At 34.3% G+C, this 18941-nt stretch overlaps 1 protein-coding gene and 1 non-coding gene across 2 annotated transcripts; both read left to right on the top strand.

The window, feature by feature from the left end:
* The first annotated feature begins 7895 nt into the window (after positions 1-7895).
* On the top strand, positions 7896-9026 carry LOC113780720 (transcription repressor OFP8-like). The gene has a single exon (XM_027326499.1). The coding sequence runs from the start codon at positions 7896-7898 to the stop codon at positions 9024-9026; it is 1131 nt and encodes a 376-aa protein (XP_027182300.1).
* Positions 9027-11919: 2893 nt separating this feature from the next.
* TRNAF-GAA lies at positions 11920-11992 on the top strand. The gene has a single exon. It is a non-coding gene; the product is annotated as a tRNA-Phe (tRNA).
* The last annotated feature ends 6949 nt before the right edge of the window (positions 11993-18941 follow it).

The raw sequence follows: 18941 nt of genomic DNA, 5'->3' as shown, positions 1-18941 counted from the left end.
AAGGGATATGGTAAAGCTTGTGGACTCTTGAGGACAACATTAGCTGATTTACTACCTTTCAAACAAGGTGGGACTCTTAAGGGATATGGTAAATAAGAATATTCTCTATGTTTTTTAATTAGTATAAGATGAATTTCATATGTTTTATTATTTAGTATGCTTGAATTACTAATAAACACTAATTAAACAAAAGAAAAGAAATCGCAGCCAAATTACACAATTAAATTATGAAAATCTTTTGAAACAAAAATCTCGAAGTAACCCATCAATGAACTTGAGGTATATGAACCATCAAATTCCAATACAATCAATTACACCTAAACTCTCTATGGATGTTTTAACAATACTTATATTTATAATGTATTTGTATAAAAGCTCTTTATTTAATCACCAAATTCCAATGTTATTGTTTGATTGTTACTTTTATACTTTCCTTGATTCTGGACACCCATACCACTTAGCGCAAGGTTTTTTAACAATTAGTACATCAATTTTGAATTATTTGAAAATGACACAATCTTATCCACAACTCTTCAAAGAGACAGTTAAAAGAGAGAAAGAGAAAGTGTGCATTCAAGTGAAAAAATAACAAATCTTACATGGTAAAATAATTCATGAAAGAACAAAATAGAAATCCAAGAAGTCGCAAGGCTAATAACTTTGGCCTAAGTACCAACAAATATGCATGTGCGTAATGCTGAAATAGGGGCTACTAAATTGTGAATTATCCAACTTCTTAGGACCAATAGTACGAAGTTCAAGCAATCAAGGCACAACAATGACATTAAAACAAAATAGAACACAAGCAATAGACAGATATCTTGGATAATTTAGTATTTGAAACAAACTTCCAAGCTTTTTCAGCAAGAGGTATGTTGAGACAGAAAAAACTATAGGACACAAGGATAAAAAATCAAACACACAGTGAGCAAAAAATTAAACCCAAACTAAAATTTTCAAAGAGATAACACACATAAGCAGCCTTTTTTTTAAAGAAAGCAATTGTGAAGAGACCTCTAGGCTTGCAGATCAAACTAGAGGGATGGACTGGAGTAGCCGTTCCCCAAAACTTTGCAAAATTGTATTAGGTAGTAGGATTTTTCACCAAAATACTATTACTTTGCCTCCCCAAATATTTATCTAAAGTTATTGTTTATTCTCTTTGGATTTTCATTCAATAATTTTCTAAATAATTTGCAATCTATAGAAGATTAGTATAATATATCAATTAAAGAAATTATATAAAAAAAGAAAAATAACACAATCATTCCTCACATATCATTGATGTGAAAATTTAGTCCATGAGCATGAAAATGATAACTTTTAGTCCCTAACAAGTTAAAGATGATCAACTTTTGTCCCTAATTACTTTTTCATTCAAATATTGGCTGAAATTAGTCACAAGCGGACCACATGACCAATTTTTAAAGGGTAAATATGACATTTCAGTGAATGTTGATGGAGAATGTGAAGGACTAAAAGTCTTATATTGAATAAAGACAAGACAATGACCTACATAGACCCGGTCCACCACCTGAAAATAGACCCTATTGAAATAAATAAACCATGTTGCCTTTTTGTTTTACAATCTTGAGCCTTTTCAGCAAAGAAGTAACTTGACGAGTTTTTGGCCACACAGTCTATACCCTAATCGGTGGACTAGGTCTATTCAAGTATTTGCCTAGAGACAAAACTAAATAAGTTGGTTGAACAATTTGACATCAATCCCTTTCTTTCCAAAACCCTAATTTCCCCAAATTCTTTCTTTCCAATTTTTTCACAAATATTATAGATCGAAGCTAACAAGAATGGGGGATGTGGCAAATAAATTGGCTTATTTTCAAGCAATTTACAAGCCTTGAAGACCCCAATTTATGCATAAAGATCCTCTCCGCTCGTGGCTAGTGCCTTAAGCAAATGATCTCCTCTTTTACCTCTAGCTCTAATTCCTTTGACAAGCCTACCACTATTGATGATACTCTTTTTGCCTTTGTCCCAGCCACTACCTTCTCCAATTCCAATGTCGACGAAGTAGTAGTAGTCTTACCCACCATAGTAGCCGAAACCGGTGGGGTCCTCGACTTGGTTTGGAAAGTCGTGACTCTCCCGTTCTCCATCATTTTTGATAGTTTAGGATTAAGTATTAAGAGTAGTCATATTAAGTATTGAGAGTAGTCAGACTCGGGATGTAGGCTGCTTGGTTTGATACTATGAAATATGATACTTGGTTGGACCATGGAAAAGAGTTCAATAAGAATTCAAGAGTACTGGTCGTGCTATTTGGTTTGACCATAGAAATTGATGATCTTGCCAAAAGATTAATGCCAAATTAAAGATAGAAGACATATTTTTTGAGGTTGAGATTTCATGTAATGCTTGCCTGGGGAATCCTGCGAAGGTTACTATTGTTTTGCCTCATTTGGCTTTTTATTTATTTTGTAATTGAATATTGAAGAAAAGTATAGTCAAACTTGAAACAATAATTCAAGATTTTAGTTGGTTTCTCAATGTGCAGACCATGAATTACTTGTTCTTTTTGAAGTATATTTTTTGTGCAAATCTGCTTTCTCTATGATGTAATTGTTTAGTATATGATGAGGTTCATGATCTATAAGACATCATTTCATTTATTTGGAAAAAAGGATAGTACTTTTTTAGTTATGAGTTGGAAATTCCATTTAATGCCTTTTCTTTTAGCTATCTAGGGTTTTTGAAAATTATAGGGAGGGTTTATTTATAATAAAGAGGTGGATGAAATTAGATATTTGTCCCAAAACTAATTTTTTTTGCCGTACAATCCATGTGATTTTCAAGGTGTTTTTGGAAAATTTTAATGTATAAAAAGTGATTAGCCATTTTTGTATCATGCTTAACTAAGATATGAGACTTTTTGTCCCTTATATTTTGGTCAACATTATATTGATATGCCATATTTACCCTTTAAAAATTGGTCACATGGTCTGCTCGTGACTAGTTTCATCTAAACTTCAAATGAAAAAGTGATCAAGGACCAAAAATCGATCATTTTTTTAATTTATTAGGGACTAAAAGTGATTATTTTCATTTTGAGGGAATAAATTTTCACATTAGTGATATGTGAGGGATGATTTATACATTTTTTTCTAAAAATAAAGAAAGATATAGTAAAGCAAATTTAACTGTAATTGCAACCTATTTAGACTAAATCAACTTGAATTAAGCATTGTAAGATGAACCAAGCTATCCAATATTCCAATCGAATTTAAGCTTATGAGATTTTCGTTAATTTAGTTCACTATCTAATCAAACTAAACATAAACAGCATTTTGTGTTTAGTGTAATATTAAATTCGGGTCAATTAGCGTGAAACTTGCAATTTGTAGGCAAAAATTTTGAACTGCTCGAATTCGACATGAGTTCGGCTCAATAAAAACTCGCTTGAGTTTGGCTTGATAAATAAATATAGAAAATTCAAATCTAATTTCAAACTTGTGGGGAAAAAAGCTTGAGTACTAGTTTCAATTAGTCTTGTGTATACCTCTACTTCAATTAAAATATGGAATTGTACTAGTAAAAATAAACACAAAAAATAAAAATTTTCCAAACTCCAATAATGTGCTTTTATTTATCGACTATCGCTCAAGTTTTATCGTCGTGGTTTAAAGCATTGACCTCCACCAAATTTCATCATTTGCTATAATTTTTTTTATCATAATATGTTTGATAATTCGCCCGTCTGCTAAACTAAAATTCTAGTTTCGTCTATGGTTTTATTATGAATATAAGAGACTCGGTCCTTGTGGACTTATATGTCATTATTTTTGTGTTAGTATTTAGTATCTACTCGAAAACTTTACCATTTTTGTTTAATTGTAATCAATCCTTCTCTCTATTTAACTTTCAGAAGGCTATTTTTTTTGTACAATTTTTGGAGTTTGGCATGGATTTTGTGTTAGAATAACGGCAATAGGTGTTTGATTTAAAGCTTTTATTTTCTGGTTAGATTTTGTGATATGGATTATAAAACATCAGCATCCTGCAATTAGCGTACAAGTATTCAATGATTGATATTTTTAAGGGTGGTGGCACTGGCCAGTCTTCGTGGCCAGCCTCGATCATCACCAAGGTTTCAAGTTTTGGGTATTTTGATGTAAAGGTGGAGAAGAACAGAAGGGTTTTGAGGGGTATTTTAGAACCTCCAGTAGTCTTTTTTATAGCGTCATCAAACCTAAGATGGTCAAAGGGATCTAGATGTTATGCAGTCATGATTTCTTAAAGTCTTTTGCTAATATGGTCAGACTTGAAGGTTTGACTTGTAACATGGCTTAACATCAAGGGATATAAACGTAATTAAACCAAAGAGATAGTATATATAAAGCATAAATATATATGAGGAATTTATTGTAAGGTAGTTAGACAAGATTGAATTGGTAATTAGTTGTAATTAAAGCAAATTGTCATTTCATGTGGAGAATTGACAAAGTTTAAAATTTTGCTATTAATTAAAGTAGGGTTAATTACGCATCCTTCAACTATATCTAGAGTCTTACTTTCGTTCATAAACTTCAAAGTGGGATACTTCAGCCCTTTCCCACTTAAGTAAAATCTATCACACTTTAGTATCCAAAAAATGAAATCTGTCCCACTTTAAGGACTAAATTATAAACGATTTTATATTTTATTGACCAAAGTAGGACTTGTTTTACTTAAGTGGTTTAACAAGGAGTTGCACGGACCTCAGATATTGAAATTGACTTTTTGATATAAAAAGTATTTATAAACAATTTTACCATCAAAATTTAACACTCACAAATTGTTGGTGCCAATACTTAACTCAATTTTTGCTAAAAAAAAAACTACAAAATAATTAACGTTTTGCGGTAAAGACAAACTTTAGAGATATAGCAAGTATATATTTTTGAGAAAGCAAAGAGATGTCCCCAATTAGAGCAAAAAATGTTCTGGTATCACAGGGAGCATATTCCATGTTTGATTTTTCTACCAGAAGAATCATGAAAAGGGTTGATTCAGTGAATAATGTGCTTCAAACTTCACTTGGGATTTGCATATTTCCTTCCCTGTTCTTGAAGTTCTGGTGCAGCATTTGGAGAATTTTGAATTTCTGTTCAAACAAAATTAAGTACCAAGTTATTATTCTTTTGTCCAAGAGAATGATCAGTGACCTAAACACAGAAACCTGCTAAATTCCTCATAACTGGTCACCCTACCTAACAGGTGTGACACTTTCTTTCCTCGGTTTGAAAAACTTATTTGAATTCAAAGTGGCCGCCCTACCAAAACTGTAAAACGTTGGCATTTAGCATAAATCATTAGCAAAACGACACATATTGAGCCAATTAATGTTTCAATTTATCACCAAAATTCAATTGTGACTTCGCCTTTGATGTCGCACGTACACGTGATTGGGCCATGTATGATTAAGCAGAAAGCAGCCAAATACATCAGACTAAGTTCAGGATTTTATCCTAGTAGATAACTCCATCTTGAAAAAGACAAGTGCACCCTAAAATCTATAAACAACGTCACCCTAAGTCAAATATCCTCTGGAATAAGCTTCACGTTCTGGGAAAACAGCAGTAGAAACATAACACAGGAAGTGTTCAAATTCAAAGCCCAAATCCTACAAACGTTTAAGCATGCAAAAGAATACAACAATTAATATTCATGGCTAAATACACCAATCATTATGTAAACATGTAGCACTATATATCAGTGCTTTTGATCTAAACAACATATTACAGAACTAAAACAAGATCTACTCAGTTTATAGAGTGGTTAAAAAATTCAAAATATGTTGAACAGGAGTAAACCATTTTGCGGTGTGTACCATTACCATTTGTGGGATTTTTAAACTTCTCAGGAAACAAAAATTTCCAGATTAGATGATAGAAGGCACACCTCATAGAAGGTACATGCATTACGATTTACGCATATATAGATAAACACAATATTTTGTGCTATATATGCATGGTTTCTTTATTGATAATTGGCAGTGAGCTGACTAACATGGAAAAATGAAGCCAACCAACAGTTTGTGTCCTATAGCTTTTGGTGGGATTATGGTGAAGTTTGAAATTCATAATACTACAGCAAGATTGTTGTTTGTGTATTGTTGGAAGTTCTTTCAATATTTGAGATGCTGTTGTTGGAGCGTTGGATGTTTGGTATAGAGGTCAGCTCATGATCTCAAAGTTATACGCATATCAATTTTGTGGTTCTTAGGGCAGCAGAGCCCTCTAAAATTTGTGTGTTGGGGGTAGAGTCCTACAAAAAGTCAAATGAAATAGTTCATCTGCTTGTCTTGTATCCATGAGGAATTAAGAATAAGACATTAGCATACTGACAATGGGCCATGAAGGAAATGTGCCGCAAGATGTGGAGCATTCTCCTCTGACCTTATTTGCTCTGCACTAAGCATTATGTATAGATGTACTATCTTATTGACGTGTAGACTTTGAAATGAGATATTTTATAGACTTTTCTTTGATCATGAGGACGAGTTACATGTATATTGGTAATAAAGATTTGGGTAAATAAAATTTACAATAAAGTGTGTCACAACATTTTCTATTTTTATTTTTCTCTGTAATCTATCGCTTTTGTGTTCAGCACTAAGGATAATATCTTGAATTACTGATTTTCCTGTTTATCTTTTAGCTTAAGCCAAAACTTGAATTTGTTTGATTACAGCCATATATTACCTATTAAGGTTTGAAAGCTACAAGATAAGGAAACAAAAGTCCATCCAATAATGCTATCATTAGTCCGTGAATCCAAAATAATACACCATCCATTTCTTGTAGAATTGTGCTTGATGATGCGTGTAATAGACGTTGAATCACGTGAACTTATTGTTTTCTTTGTGTTTTGACATAAGATCTTTCTCTTTTCTGAAGGATAATGAGCTTAATAATCACCCACTGGGCACCTTGTGAGTTTCAACTTGGTTCAAAAAAAAAAATTGCATTTCAACTTGAAGGAGAACTTTTTATCCAAAAATAAAAAAAATTTTTTTTTTTTTTGGCTTCTTTGATAGTACACTAGGGAGATATTATATGGCAGTTCCATGTTGTGAGAGTTGTATGTCATGTGTGTTAACTGGTACTAATATTCTTCCTGTTACCAAATCAGACAAAAGTTAAGATATATCACAAACCTCTGCAGAAGTAAGATTATCTAGCTAAATACATATAATGCGAGAAACATTATAATCACTAGATCAATTTCCTTTCTTTCAAATGCGACCACCAGCTCCACTAATACAAATTTTGAATTTTGAATTAACCAATTTTATCTTGTTCTTCGACCCTTTTGTTCCCTTAACTATTTATAGTTTGTAGACTGCCTAAAAAGGAAGTTAGGTGAAAGCAAGCTGCAACTTCATATAATAAAAGACAAATTTTAATTGGGCCATTCAAATTATAGGTAGTACATTCACTTTTTGTAATTTAGTCATTGAAATTGGAATGATGTGTTCAGATTCTTGAGTTAGGCCCTTAAAGGCTATAACAGCAATTTCCTTCAATTGACAGAATCCAACATTTTGGTGAGCCATATTGCAAATGTTCCCAATTGTAGGGCTCATCTCCTGCAAACCTGTAATTTCAAGATCAAACGAAATTGATTTTTGAATTTTGGATGTGGAGACCATTTTCCTGATTAAAGAAAATGATGTAACATTCCCTACTTTTGTTGTTTTATTTTATAATGAACTCTAGTACAGTACCGGAGGGGGACACCTGGTCCTGGTTGTCTAACTTCACACTGTGTTATACTGCACCTAGTGCTAAACTACTATATATATGATTCATACGTTGTGTGATGGTTACACCTTCAACATTCTTGCCACCTCCCAAAAGTCTATACAAACCTCATGTGATCAACTCAAATCTCTAATGGATCATCATCCTGTAAAGAGGGTTTCTCGTTTCTTCCCTTCTTCATTAACTTCTTGCCAATTCCGAAGTGTACCTGATGTGGTGCAAAGCTCCGTTCCCATAAAAAAAGGCACCAAATTTCTCCATCATGAAATTGAACCTCCAATACCCTCGTCAGATATTCACAAACGCCCTTCAGTGATCAAGTCCCAAGAGCCTAAAACCACTCTCAAAAAAGGGAAAGAAGCGTCTAAGCACTACCAAAAAAAGTCCCTGCTTATGGGTTCTGATCCTGAAGGAAGAAGACGTCCTGCTGTTACATCTGTTTCAGTTATGGATTCAAAGAAGAAAGAAAGAGCAAAAGAGACAAAGATGAATAACAGTATTTCTTCATCTAACAGTGGCAGGTGGTTTAGTAGTGATGATGAAGCAGCTGATGATCAATGTGATGGAAAATCTGATACTTTTTTCAGCTTATCATCATGCACTTCTTCTGAATCTTTTCGCCTTAAATCAGCAAAAATTCACTCCAAAAGATTTGATAGTAACATGAGAACTGAATCAGGTCGTTGCTCATCAGCACTCTCAGCATATTCGCTAAATGCAGCTCTCAGCCCATGCAGCCAGAAAACGACCAAAAGCGGCCTCAAAACAGCCCAAAAACATGGAAAGTCTACAAGAAGGGACTCCAAGACTGACAAGACATGGCACAGATGGGAGACTGATGATGATGATTTCGTCATAGATAATGAAATTCTCAAGGGTTCCCAAGTTTCTGAGGCTTCAGCTGAACTCTACTATGATGGTTCTGGAAGTCATCATTGCCGGAAATCCACCAAGTCTCGCCGGAAAACCAGCAAGAAACATAGGAGAAAGAAAGGGCAAATAAAGTCTGATAAGGATGGCCAGCTTTTAAATGCTGTTGTTGAGGATGGAGTTGAAGAAGCCTATGCAGTCGAGAAGAGTACAAGTGATCCATATAATGACTTCAGGACATCAATGTTGGAGATGATTATTGAGAAGCAAATTTTTGGAGTTAAAGATCTTGAGAAGTTGTTGGAGTGTTTTTTGTCTTTGAATTCACCTTATTACCATATGGTTATTCTTGAGGTATTCACAGAGATTTGTGACACCCTATTTGCATATTAACTGTATTCCAGAAATGGATTTATGTAAGATGTGTGTTTGTTTCCTTGGGTTGACTAATGAATGATTTTTTTTAAGCCTTGTATATTTATTAATCTTTGTATGTGTGTCTTGTTGTTTGGTTCTTTATTATTTCTCTTTTCCTTTCAAAGGGTAGAAAATGAAAAATATTTCAAGATAACACTTTGATAATCTCTTCCCACATTTGAATATAATGACCACAAAACACTGATGAATTTGCCATGATTTTTTTTTGGAATTCCAACAACATTTGGTAAATTATGAAGGATTTTTCTAATAAAGATCAAATGTTGATATCGTAATAAAATAATTGCAATAGACATTTTTCTTTTAATTAGAGGATGCTTGTTTATCTCCAAATGTATAAACCTTTGAGTTAAAATAATATTTTTTTAATCATGAAACTAATAAATGGATGGTTTAACCAAAATGCAATTAATTAGACCACAGCTGACTATCAAATGGCTTCAACTTGAGAAATTTTAACCTCAATGGATTGCTCACATGGCAATTCATTAAGTGCTTCAACAGGATGAGATCAAAAATTCTATTTTTACAATTAGCAAATTTTTGAGACCAGCCACACAACATTTATACAGGAATAATTTTGCATAAATCACAACATTGCAACCACTGATGCACTAAACTTGAAATTAGGGTTTGATTAGTTGTAGGATCAAAGTAGACCTGAGCATTTAGAAATTGGTGTGGAGCTTGTATGTTGAAACAACCTTCACAATTTCATTGGGCAAATGGCATTTTTGAAACTAAGAGCAAAAGACAAGGAGTGGTTCAAGGTCAAAGCAAATGGGTTAAAGGTTGAAAGATTTATCCATCATCCTGATCTTCTTCTTTGTCCATGGGTAATAGAACCCAACACAAAACACAACTTTTCTTAGTGGGGCTGATCTCAGATTGAATCAAGAATTTGAAGACGGGCTAAGCTGAGTGGATGATGGGCTATGAGATGACCATGGGCCACACCAAATCTTCCTTCCACTTTTACCCTTCTCCAGAAATTACCTTTTTGTTGCTTATTAGATAATGGGTCAGAAGATGGTCTTTTGAGTCTTCTCGGGTGTAAAGTTCAGGGTTCGAATCTTATGTTTGATAGTTGGAGGTATAGGTGGCAGACAAATCCATTTAGTTAAATTTATCCATACCTGCCCATGAATAGATGGGTATGGGTAACTTAAATTTTTACATGAGTACAAATGGGTTACCCAATAATACCCATGAATAGATGGGTATGGGTAACTTAAATTTTTTACATATGAGTACAAATGAGTTACCCAATAATACCCATTTAATAAATAGGTATTATTGGATAACCCATCAAATCCAATTAACCCATTTAGAATTGTCCTCTCCCAAACCTCCTCTCTTCCCCCACCTTTTTTTTTCCAGATTTTTCATTTGTCATGATCTTAACTACTTTTGTTTCATTATTATTATTATTATTTGTTAGTTTTATCTTATTATTTTATTTTTTCTTAGTTTGTTAACTTGCTCATTTTTTCAGTATTACCAATTTATGACAAAGTTTTAGCCTTTTTTCCTATCTTTCCAAAATAAAATTTTAAATTTACACATCAAAAAAATGCTAGGGGTTCAAAATTTTTCGATTAAGTTTTTATGTTAACTTTTATAGTACTTAGTTCAAATTTTTATATTCTTATTGTTCAATTATTAAATAGTATGCAATTTTGTGACATAGAGTACGGATAGAAAAAAATTGATAATTAGGCTTATTGAACATTATAAGTAAATATTTAAAACTAATGATTGGTGCAAAGAGTGGTATAAATTGATAACTTAGTTTTTAAAAATGAATTTAGATGAGTTTACAAAAAGTTAAAATAAATGAGTTATAAATGGGTAATTGGTTATCCAATTCATTTTTTGACTTACCATTTATACCCATCTAATTAAATGGATATAAATGGGTTGATTTACTTATATCCATTACCCATTTTAATCAACCCAAACCCGCCCAAATCACCCATTTTGACACCTCTGGTTTAAGGTAAGGCTGCAAAAGAATCGAATTGAATCAAGTTTTGACCTAATTGAATCAAGTCTGAACTTAGTTTTATCAAGTTCGAATTCGACCTCGAGCTCAACGAGTTGCCAAAAATAAAGCTCGAGCTCGAGCTCGAAAAATAAAAATAATTATTTTATTTTTAAAAAATAAATAAAATAATTTTTTTCTTAATTAATAATAAAATATTAGAAATATATATATATGTAATATACTCAATCTCGTGAGCCAACTCGCGAACTAACGAGTTTAATATTTTGAAACTCGAGTTCGAATTCGAGTTCGATTTGGGCAGCTCAAATTTGATTTGACCCGCTCGCGAGTGGATCAATTCGTTTACAACCCTAGTTGGGGGTAAGAAGAGTGTAACGAGAGGTGAAATGGTTAGGAAAAAAAAAAAGATAATGGGCTAATTGTGCTAAAGTTGAGGTGGGCGACCATGGCTATTAGTTATTCAGCTTATTTGACAAAAGTTTTAGGGAAATACTATTTGCACTCATTTTTTGGTTAATTACTCTTCCACTATCATTTTGATCATATAGTTTTCATATATTAGATTATATGATAAAATAAATGGTGAGAGTATAAATAACAAAAAATAAGGTGCAAATACATTTTCCAAATTTTATCACAACATTTGATTTTTATGTAGTATCAGCTAGAATTAGCCTAGTCACATAATATAAGCTTACATCCCCAGCACGTGATCCAGCCCATAAGTCGTCAAATTAAGTTTCTCGTGGTAGGAAAGCCCAGAAGGACCGAAGAGATAGGTCCTTCAGTATTTGATTATGTACTGCTTTTGAAAAACACTGAAATCACCACTTCACACCAGCGGGGATAGCTCAGTTGGGAGAGCGTCAGACTGAAGATCTGAAGGTCGCGTGTTCGATCCACGCTCACCGCATATTTTCCTTGGTTAAATGTTTTTCCCCCCTACAAAAATCCCCTTTTTGTTAAATTTGTGAAATTAGACCATTTGCTCCTATCTAGCTTCTCTACATCTCTTTCGATAATGTCTGATTTATCAACGTAAATGAGTGCTTTTAAAGCAAAAAAAAAAAAAAAAAAAACTTTTTTAAAAAAAAAATATTCATGGACTTTTTAAAGGTGTGTGATTGGCATAGATAAAATACAGCATCTAAGGATAAGAAGAACAAGTAGATGCCCACCTATAAAGCGGGCACTTTGCAACTAGATTATAAGAAGGAAATCCGATCATCCAATTTAAATTAAAGCCAGAAATGGAAAGATCGGTGACAACTGATGGTCAAACTTTTAAAAAGAAACTTTCCACCAGTTCATACTTAATTACTACAAGCGAAGCTTTCATTGGACTGATAATTAGGTCTAACCATGTTCAATATCTTTGTTGTGGTTAGGATTTTTTGCTGCATTTGCCTCTTCACCCTATAAGATGATTGGTTAATACAAGGAAAAGTCTTCGTTTCTTCATCTCTCTGAAAATGATGTTTCAAATAGTTTTATCGCATTCAACAACAATAATGCTTTGTTCAAAGAAGCTAGTCAAAGCTAATTAATGCACCCATTGATTCTCAGCTTCAAGCTAAAAGTTCAAAGCTTGTGAGTTTGCTTAGTGTTTAAGCCATGTGCACAGCTAAAAAGGGTGGTTAATAGCTGCAATCATGCTTTATAGGTAGAGATCACTGATCAGGATTGGGATTATGCAAATTTAGTGCCTTGCATGCCTAGAAAATTACTTTAGTATCATTCCAATAGTTTAAGTAACCATTTTTTAGTTGACCAATTGAAAATAATAGAATACTATGCTTTAAATTTGATATGAGGTGTAAAAACTTGTATTCAATAACCAAGCTTACTATGTCCAACTACTGCATATAAAAAGGCGTACACACACCAACGGTTGCAGATTAATGATATTTATGTCCATTTAGTTTCCTGCACGTAGCAAGAAATTAGAGAATATTTCACTATCTCCTTTAGAAAATCCCTGATAAATTTTTATTTGAAGTTTTTATAATTTGTGAGTATTAGATAGCAAGACCTTTTATATATAGGGTTGACAGGGAAGATCTCGATCTGCACAAGGCTCTCATATTATTAAGCAGAAATAGGAAGATAATAAAAAGGGTTCCATCATAAGAATAACGGTGAAGTTCCCTTGATCTCTATGGAATATTGATATATATAGTTTTGATGCTTTTCAGAAGCTCTAAGGTAAGGTTTTGATATTTCAGTAGACCACGAGGCACTGAGTCACTGATTTCGTGTCTTTGCTATGCGCCTCTAGTCACTAAACTAAAATGGATGCCAGAAATTGACCCAACAATACCTTATCGATAAGGTTTTGTAGCTTTGTACGATACCATTTCATCTCACAATGGTTGCATGATATAAAGCTCAAGAAAGTGCATTTTATCTCTCGACCGCTAAGTATCCTCAAACTTTGTAGCATTGTTCAAATTCACAGTATCCATCACCAAGTGTTCCAGTGAAAATGGGGTATATATTTTTATCGAGATTCGTTGCTGACAACTTGAATGCACTGAAGACTCTGAGAATTGAGGCATTATCCAATTTTGGGAATTGTCCAAACTCAAAAGACTTAGGAACTATATCTTCCAAATGGCACCTAGATTTCGTCCCTTTCTCTTTTTGAAAAGGGGTAAGGCACTTCGCAGTCTCAGTTGCTTTTAGTTGGCTTGATATGCTTGAGGTGTTGATGGCTGCTCCAAGTGTTCATTTGTTTGAGGAAGAGCCTACTTTTCCATCTTCAAGCCACTAGGATGCTAACACCAGTTTCGATTAAGAAAAAGAAAACCTACAGTAGCAATCATGGATAGTCAGTCGTATTTGACATGATTATACAGAAGTAAAGTTTTGAAAAAAAAAAAAACCTGCTAATTACTAAATATTGCAACAATAGATAGATAAAATTAAAAGAAAAAAGAAAAAATGGAAGATGGAATCAAAATGCAAGTAAACTACCTGCTTGCCAAGATGAGTTTCTGTCACATTCTCTGCCTTAATGGTTGCTATAAGGTACTAATAAACTTTGATTTTTTACTAGCTAGTCCAGTACTAACTCTTCGATATATCTCTTGTTAGAAGTACCCTCGATCCCATTGACAAGCAGATGAAGCAACGCTCCAATTGAAAAGGCCATTCATAGCTGCAGGTTGAGCTCGATGTTGCTCTCGAGCCGAAGTCCAAGGATGCTTAGCAAGTTTTGGATAAATGGTCAAGAAGATCTTATGAAAATTATATTTATAAATATATATATATATATAAATATATATGTTATATTAGCGGTTGTGCTAGGATTCTTTCGTCGAACAAAAGTTGTAACAATGCAATTTCATCAAGTAATCAATAGTTGCCTTAGTGATAATTAATCAACCTACAGAATATTCTCCATGGAGTCCTTCAGAATTTTGGTTGCTCCCTACCAATTCATCCACATAGCAAAGTCAAGAGCTTATGTACGTACTGCAAGGTGCATAAGGGTGTTACTCAAATAAAAAAAAAAGGAACAAAAGAAGGAACTTAGGGTTTAAATTGTTCCGGCTAACGTGGAGATGGAGAAAGCCACAGAATCCACCAAAATGGAGAGAGCCATAGAATCTACCAATTATCTTTGTACTAATTGGGAGAAAATCTAATAAATTCAGTAAAGTTTGCTTCTCCCAAGCTGCGCTTTGGTTGTCTCCCAGGAAGGAAAAAGAATAAAGATCAAAGCAAAATTGTGGATATCTTCAAAATGGCGACCCTTGCAGAAGCCAAAGAATAGCTCACAGCTGTAGAACCTTTCTACATATCCGGGTTAAGTAATTCTTTATTTGATCATCACAACGCAAAATAGGGTTCTCACTCACCTACAAGAAGCACTTAATTCTCACAAATCCCAGTTCTACAAGCTAATACTTTACAAATAATTTATGATGTAACACAAAACCGGATAACCCTTCTTGTATTATTTGTAAATATAGTCAATAGTCAATACACATGATTTCTCCTATGTTCGTTTTCCCTATTCAGCGTGCGAAAATGTGAGAGCCCACTAAGAGAGGTGAAAGTGAAAATAGGTTAGCTTGGCTAAGTACTAGTAGCTAGCTATTAGGTTATCTAAAAAGAGAATCTAGCCAGGCTCGTAAGTTTTGCTGCTTGCACTTTAGAATCTAGGGAGCATGTGGGAATGATTGAGGAAAGTGAAGGAACATGTTGAAAGTGGCGGTCCCTGAAAAACTGGAAAAGGGAAGAGAGAAGGGAAGAATAGAAAAAACTGCTAGATTTTGCTGGCTTGAAACCTCTCACTCATGACTCTGGTGACTCCAGTGATCTTCCAATTCGAATATCCCACAGCTGCTGCTGCTGATGAAAGGTCATTCTCATGCATGCACACGCGCTCTCCTGTCTTGCCCTTTTCATGCACGTATAATTAAAGGAGTGCTTCAGATTTTGAAAGATCAAAAGGGCTTCCAAATTCCTCCCAATGAAGCTAGAGCTTGCTTGCGGGCCAGGATTATGAGTGGATCACTACAGTCTTCGGTGTCCCTGACGTGGGAAGCCATTATATGCACTAATACCACACCTTAGCATTGATCATATATATCCAAGACTTAATTGTTAGATCCTTAATTCAAAGTTGGACTTATATGTGAATAATTATCTGTTGCAGACTGTCAAATAAGATTAAATTTAATTAAAGTGATCAATTATGGTTTGGATTTTAATGTATCCAATAAGATGTAGGTCTTTAATGTGTAGAAATTTAAAGATAATTTCTATTTCTATGATGAGTTGAAATAGAAATCCAAAATAGAGCAGAAATATTATCTATAAAAAGGTATTGGTCCCCAAATCACACATATCTTATTATCATATTTTCTAATACCACAAAATAGCCTTTTCTTGATATCTCATGGTCAGAAAAGATACCAGAGACGTGTTGATTTAGAAGACCGTCCCAAAATCTCTAAAGATTTAAGTACTAGTTTGTCAACATGAATCTAGATACGCTTCCGGAATTTTACTATTAATTTATTTCTTAATAATCGCCATAGGATTTTGGTTTAATAGGTGATGGTTTTCACCAAAAGTTAATGTAAACAACCACCTAACAAGTGGTATCAGAGTAGGATATGGTTGATTATTAGGAAATAATTTGGTTTTAAATAAGGGTTAATCGCACTTTATCCCCTTTAAGTATAGGTCATTTCTCACTTTACCCCCCAACGTTTGTTTTTCGTCAGTTTACCCCCTCCGTCAGCAATTGCACCGTTAAAAACTTCAAGATTTCGAAATTGCCATACAAAAAGGCCGTTGGTTTTGGCTGACAAAAATGCCCCTCAATGGTGTCCGATGCTTTTAGCCTACTTTTTCCCTCAAAGAGCCATTGGTTGGTTTTAGCCGTTGGTTGGGTTCTATAAAAGGTGGTATTTTGCAGTCAATTTTTGTCATACATTTTAACAGATTCCAAAGTTCCTAAAATTTCTCTTTGTCAACCAAAAGCATCATAAAATGTCACAAAGTGCTTCAATTAATGTTGAAAGATCGCCCCAAAAAATGTGTGGATGCGGTAAAGAGACACCATTATGCACCTCTTGGACACTTGAAAATCCGGAAAGAAGATTTTACGGCTGCTCAAATTACAATGTAAGAATTTTTCATTAATAATTTGTTAACACTGTCTTTAATTTTGCTTTATACCTGAATAAGTTAGAAAACGTTTAAACAACTAATTTTTTTTTTTATTTAGAACTGACACGCGTGTGGGCACTTTTCATGGGTAGATCCTGAAGTTTGTAACAAAACAAAAGAAGTAAATGCAGTGCTGCAATCTAGACTGGTGGAGCAAAAGGAGAAGCTAATGTACTTGCAAAGGGAGCATGAAAAATTGGCAAATAAGCATGAAAAATTGAAAAGCAGATATGAAGCCTTAGAAACAGAAGTCTGTGTCTTACGAGTTGAAAACTAACAGCTACAGCAACAATACATGATGGTCAAAGCTGCTCGATCTTTATCATGGAGAAAAACACTAGCCATTACATTTCTGATTGCTAGCATTATGTATATGTACTCTATTTCAGAACCAAAAGGTAACAAAAATCTGTTTTATCTGCCATAGTTGTAAGCAAATATATATGAAAGAAAATTATATTAAGTTAAAAGCATTTTGCACATCAGATTACATCTTAGCATGTGTCTGCATGGTCACCCAAACAAAGGCCATTTTAGTAGAACCTAACCAAAACATGCTTGTAGAACATGTCCAAATAATGGCAAAAGAAAAACAACATCAGCATTTCTAACATTGTTGCAAAACAAGCAATCAAGTACTAGTAATGACAAAAACAGCAACAACAACACTATTTCACATCAAAACACATTCAGGTGTGCGCATAACTGTTGAACGTCCATTTGCAGTTGAAGATCCTTGGGTAGAGAACACAGCTTCTCCAAATCTAGTACTCTTGGTTTGAACCTACAGTCATGGATGAGGGGTATCTTAGTGCATCAAACTACTACTAGGGGTGGTAGCATGTAAACATAGTCAAAAGACTTGAACTCACCATTCCAGTTTTAGCAGCACCTGAATTGCTTTTAGAACTTCCAGTTTTAGCATCACCCAACTTGGTTCTTGGTCTTTTAGTTGCTACGATAGTGGTTGCTTTTGAACTTGTACATGGTACGCTGGTGGTAGCAACAGCAGTAGTTGTACTCAAATTGGCACCAGATGTAGGTGTTCTTATCCACTGCATCATCAATAAGAAACAATAAATGAGCACGTATAAAATGGTCATGCATGCAGAGTTTTAAAATGTAGGCTTACCAGTTGGGTTGGAGGGGGCTGGCCAGTCTTTGAAGTACTTGAAATCTGCATAATAAAGGTAGTTTTTAATCAGTGCAAGTGTCTAAAATTAAATTAGTTACATACAAATAAAAAAGGAACTCACCATGTTAGACTCCAATGGGATATATGTTTTACTTGTTGATAGCCCTTGGCCATTCCAAAGTCCAATGCCACATAGTGGGCCATTGTTATGGTTTGAACCCCTACCCTTACCCCTGCCTGTACCTCTACCTCTCATTTTAGCTCTAGTTGGGCCTCTTGCAGTAGTAGATTTAGTCACATCAGCATCCCCTACAACATCAGCATCAGCATTTCTCTTAACATCAGCATCAGCATTTCTAGAGTGGCCCCTACGAGTTCCCCTCCCTCTTTTAGTAAGCCCTTGTACTTTGCAATACATCAAAAAATGACAGTCAGATGTAGATAGAAAAAAGCCAAGCAACATATATTGATTGAAGTTACCTGTGCATTCACTTGTTTTATTTGCCTCACAAATGAACAATCAGTGACCTTGCAACTTCTGGCATTGTGGTCAGTATGACCACAATGACTACAATGAATTGGCAGCCTTACTTTAGACAGTTTTCTAACATGTAAGTCCTCCAATGGAACATTTCTTCTAACTTTCTTAGGCCTGCCTGGGGCTATCTTTCTACGAGGTGGGAGTAATGTGTCATTGCTAGCATTCACCCAATTTGTTTGGTCTGGCATAGGCATAATAACACCAGCATATGCCTTTTTATATGTTTCCATTGAGTAGCAATTATCAACATATGCATATGGGCTTTTGTTATCTTGCACAAGTCCAGCACATGCATGGACACATGGAATTCCTGTCCTATCCCACTCATTACATGTGTAAGACCTTTGAACTGCATTAACAGCAAAAGTTCCTACTATACCAATCACCTCATACACCTCTCTTGTAGACACAAGTGCATCAAATTGAGCTACCTGTTTTTTCCTCTCTTCAATTTTCTGACAAATTCTCGGACAAATATGAGACTTCACCTTCTGAATC

The sequence above is a fragment of the Coffea eugenioides genome, chromosome 8, assembly GCF_003713205.1.
Source record: "Coffea eugenioides isolate CCC68of chromosome 8, Ceug_1.0, whole genome shotgun sequence".
In the NCBI taxonomy this organism is placed as follows: domain Eukaryota; kingdom Viridiplantae; phylum Streptophyta; class Magnoliopsida; order Gentianales; family Rubiaceae; genus Coffea; species Coffea eugenioides.
Note: the sequence above shows the minus strand (reverse complement) of the source record. Positions and strands in the feature narration are given on the sequence as shown.

Excerpts from the sequence above, each read along its gene's own strand:
- LOC113780720 (XM_027326499.1), top strand. The coding sequence starts at position 7,896 with ATGGATCATCATCCTGTAAAGAGGGTTTCTCGTTTCTTCCCTTCTTCA.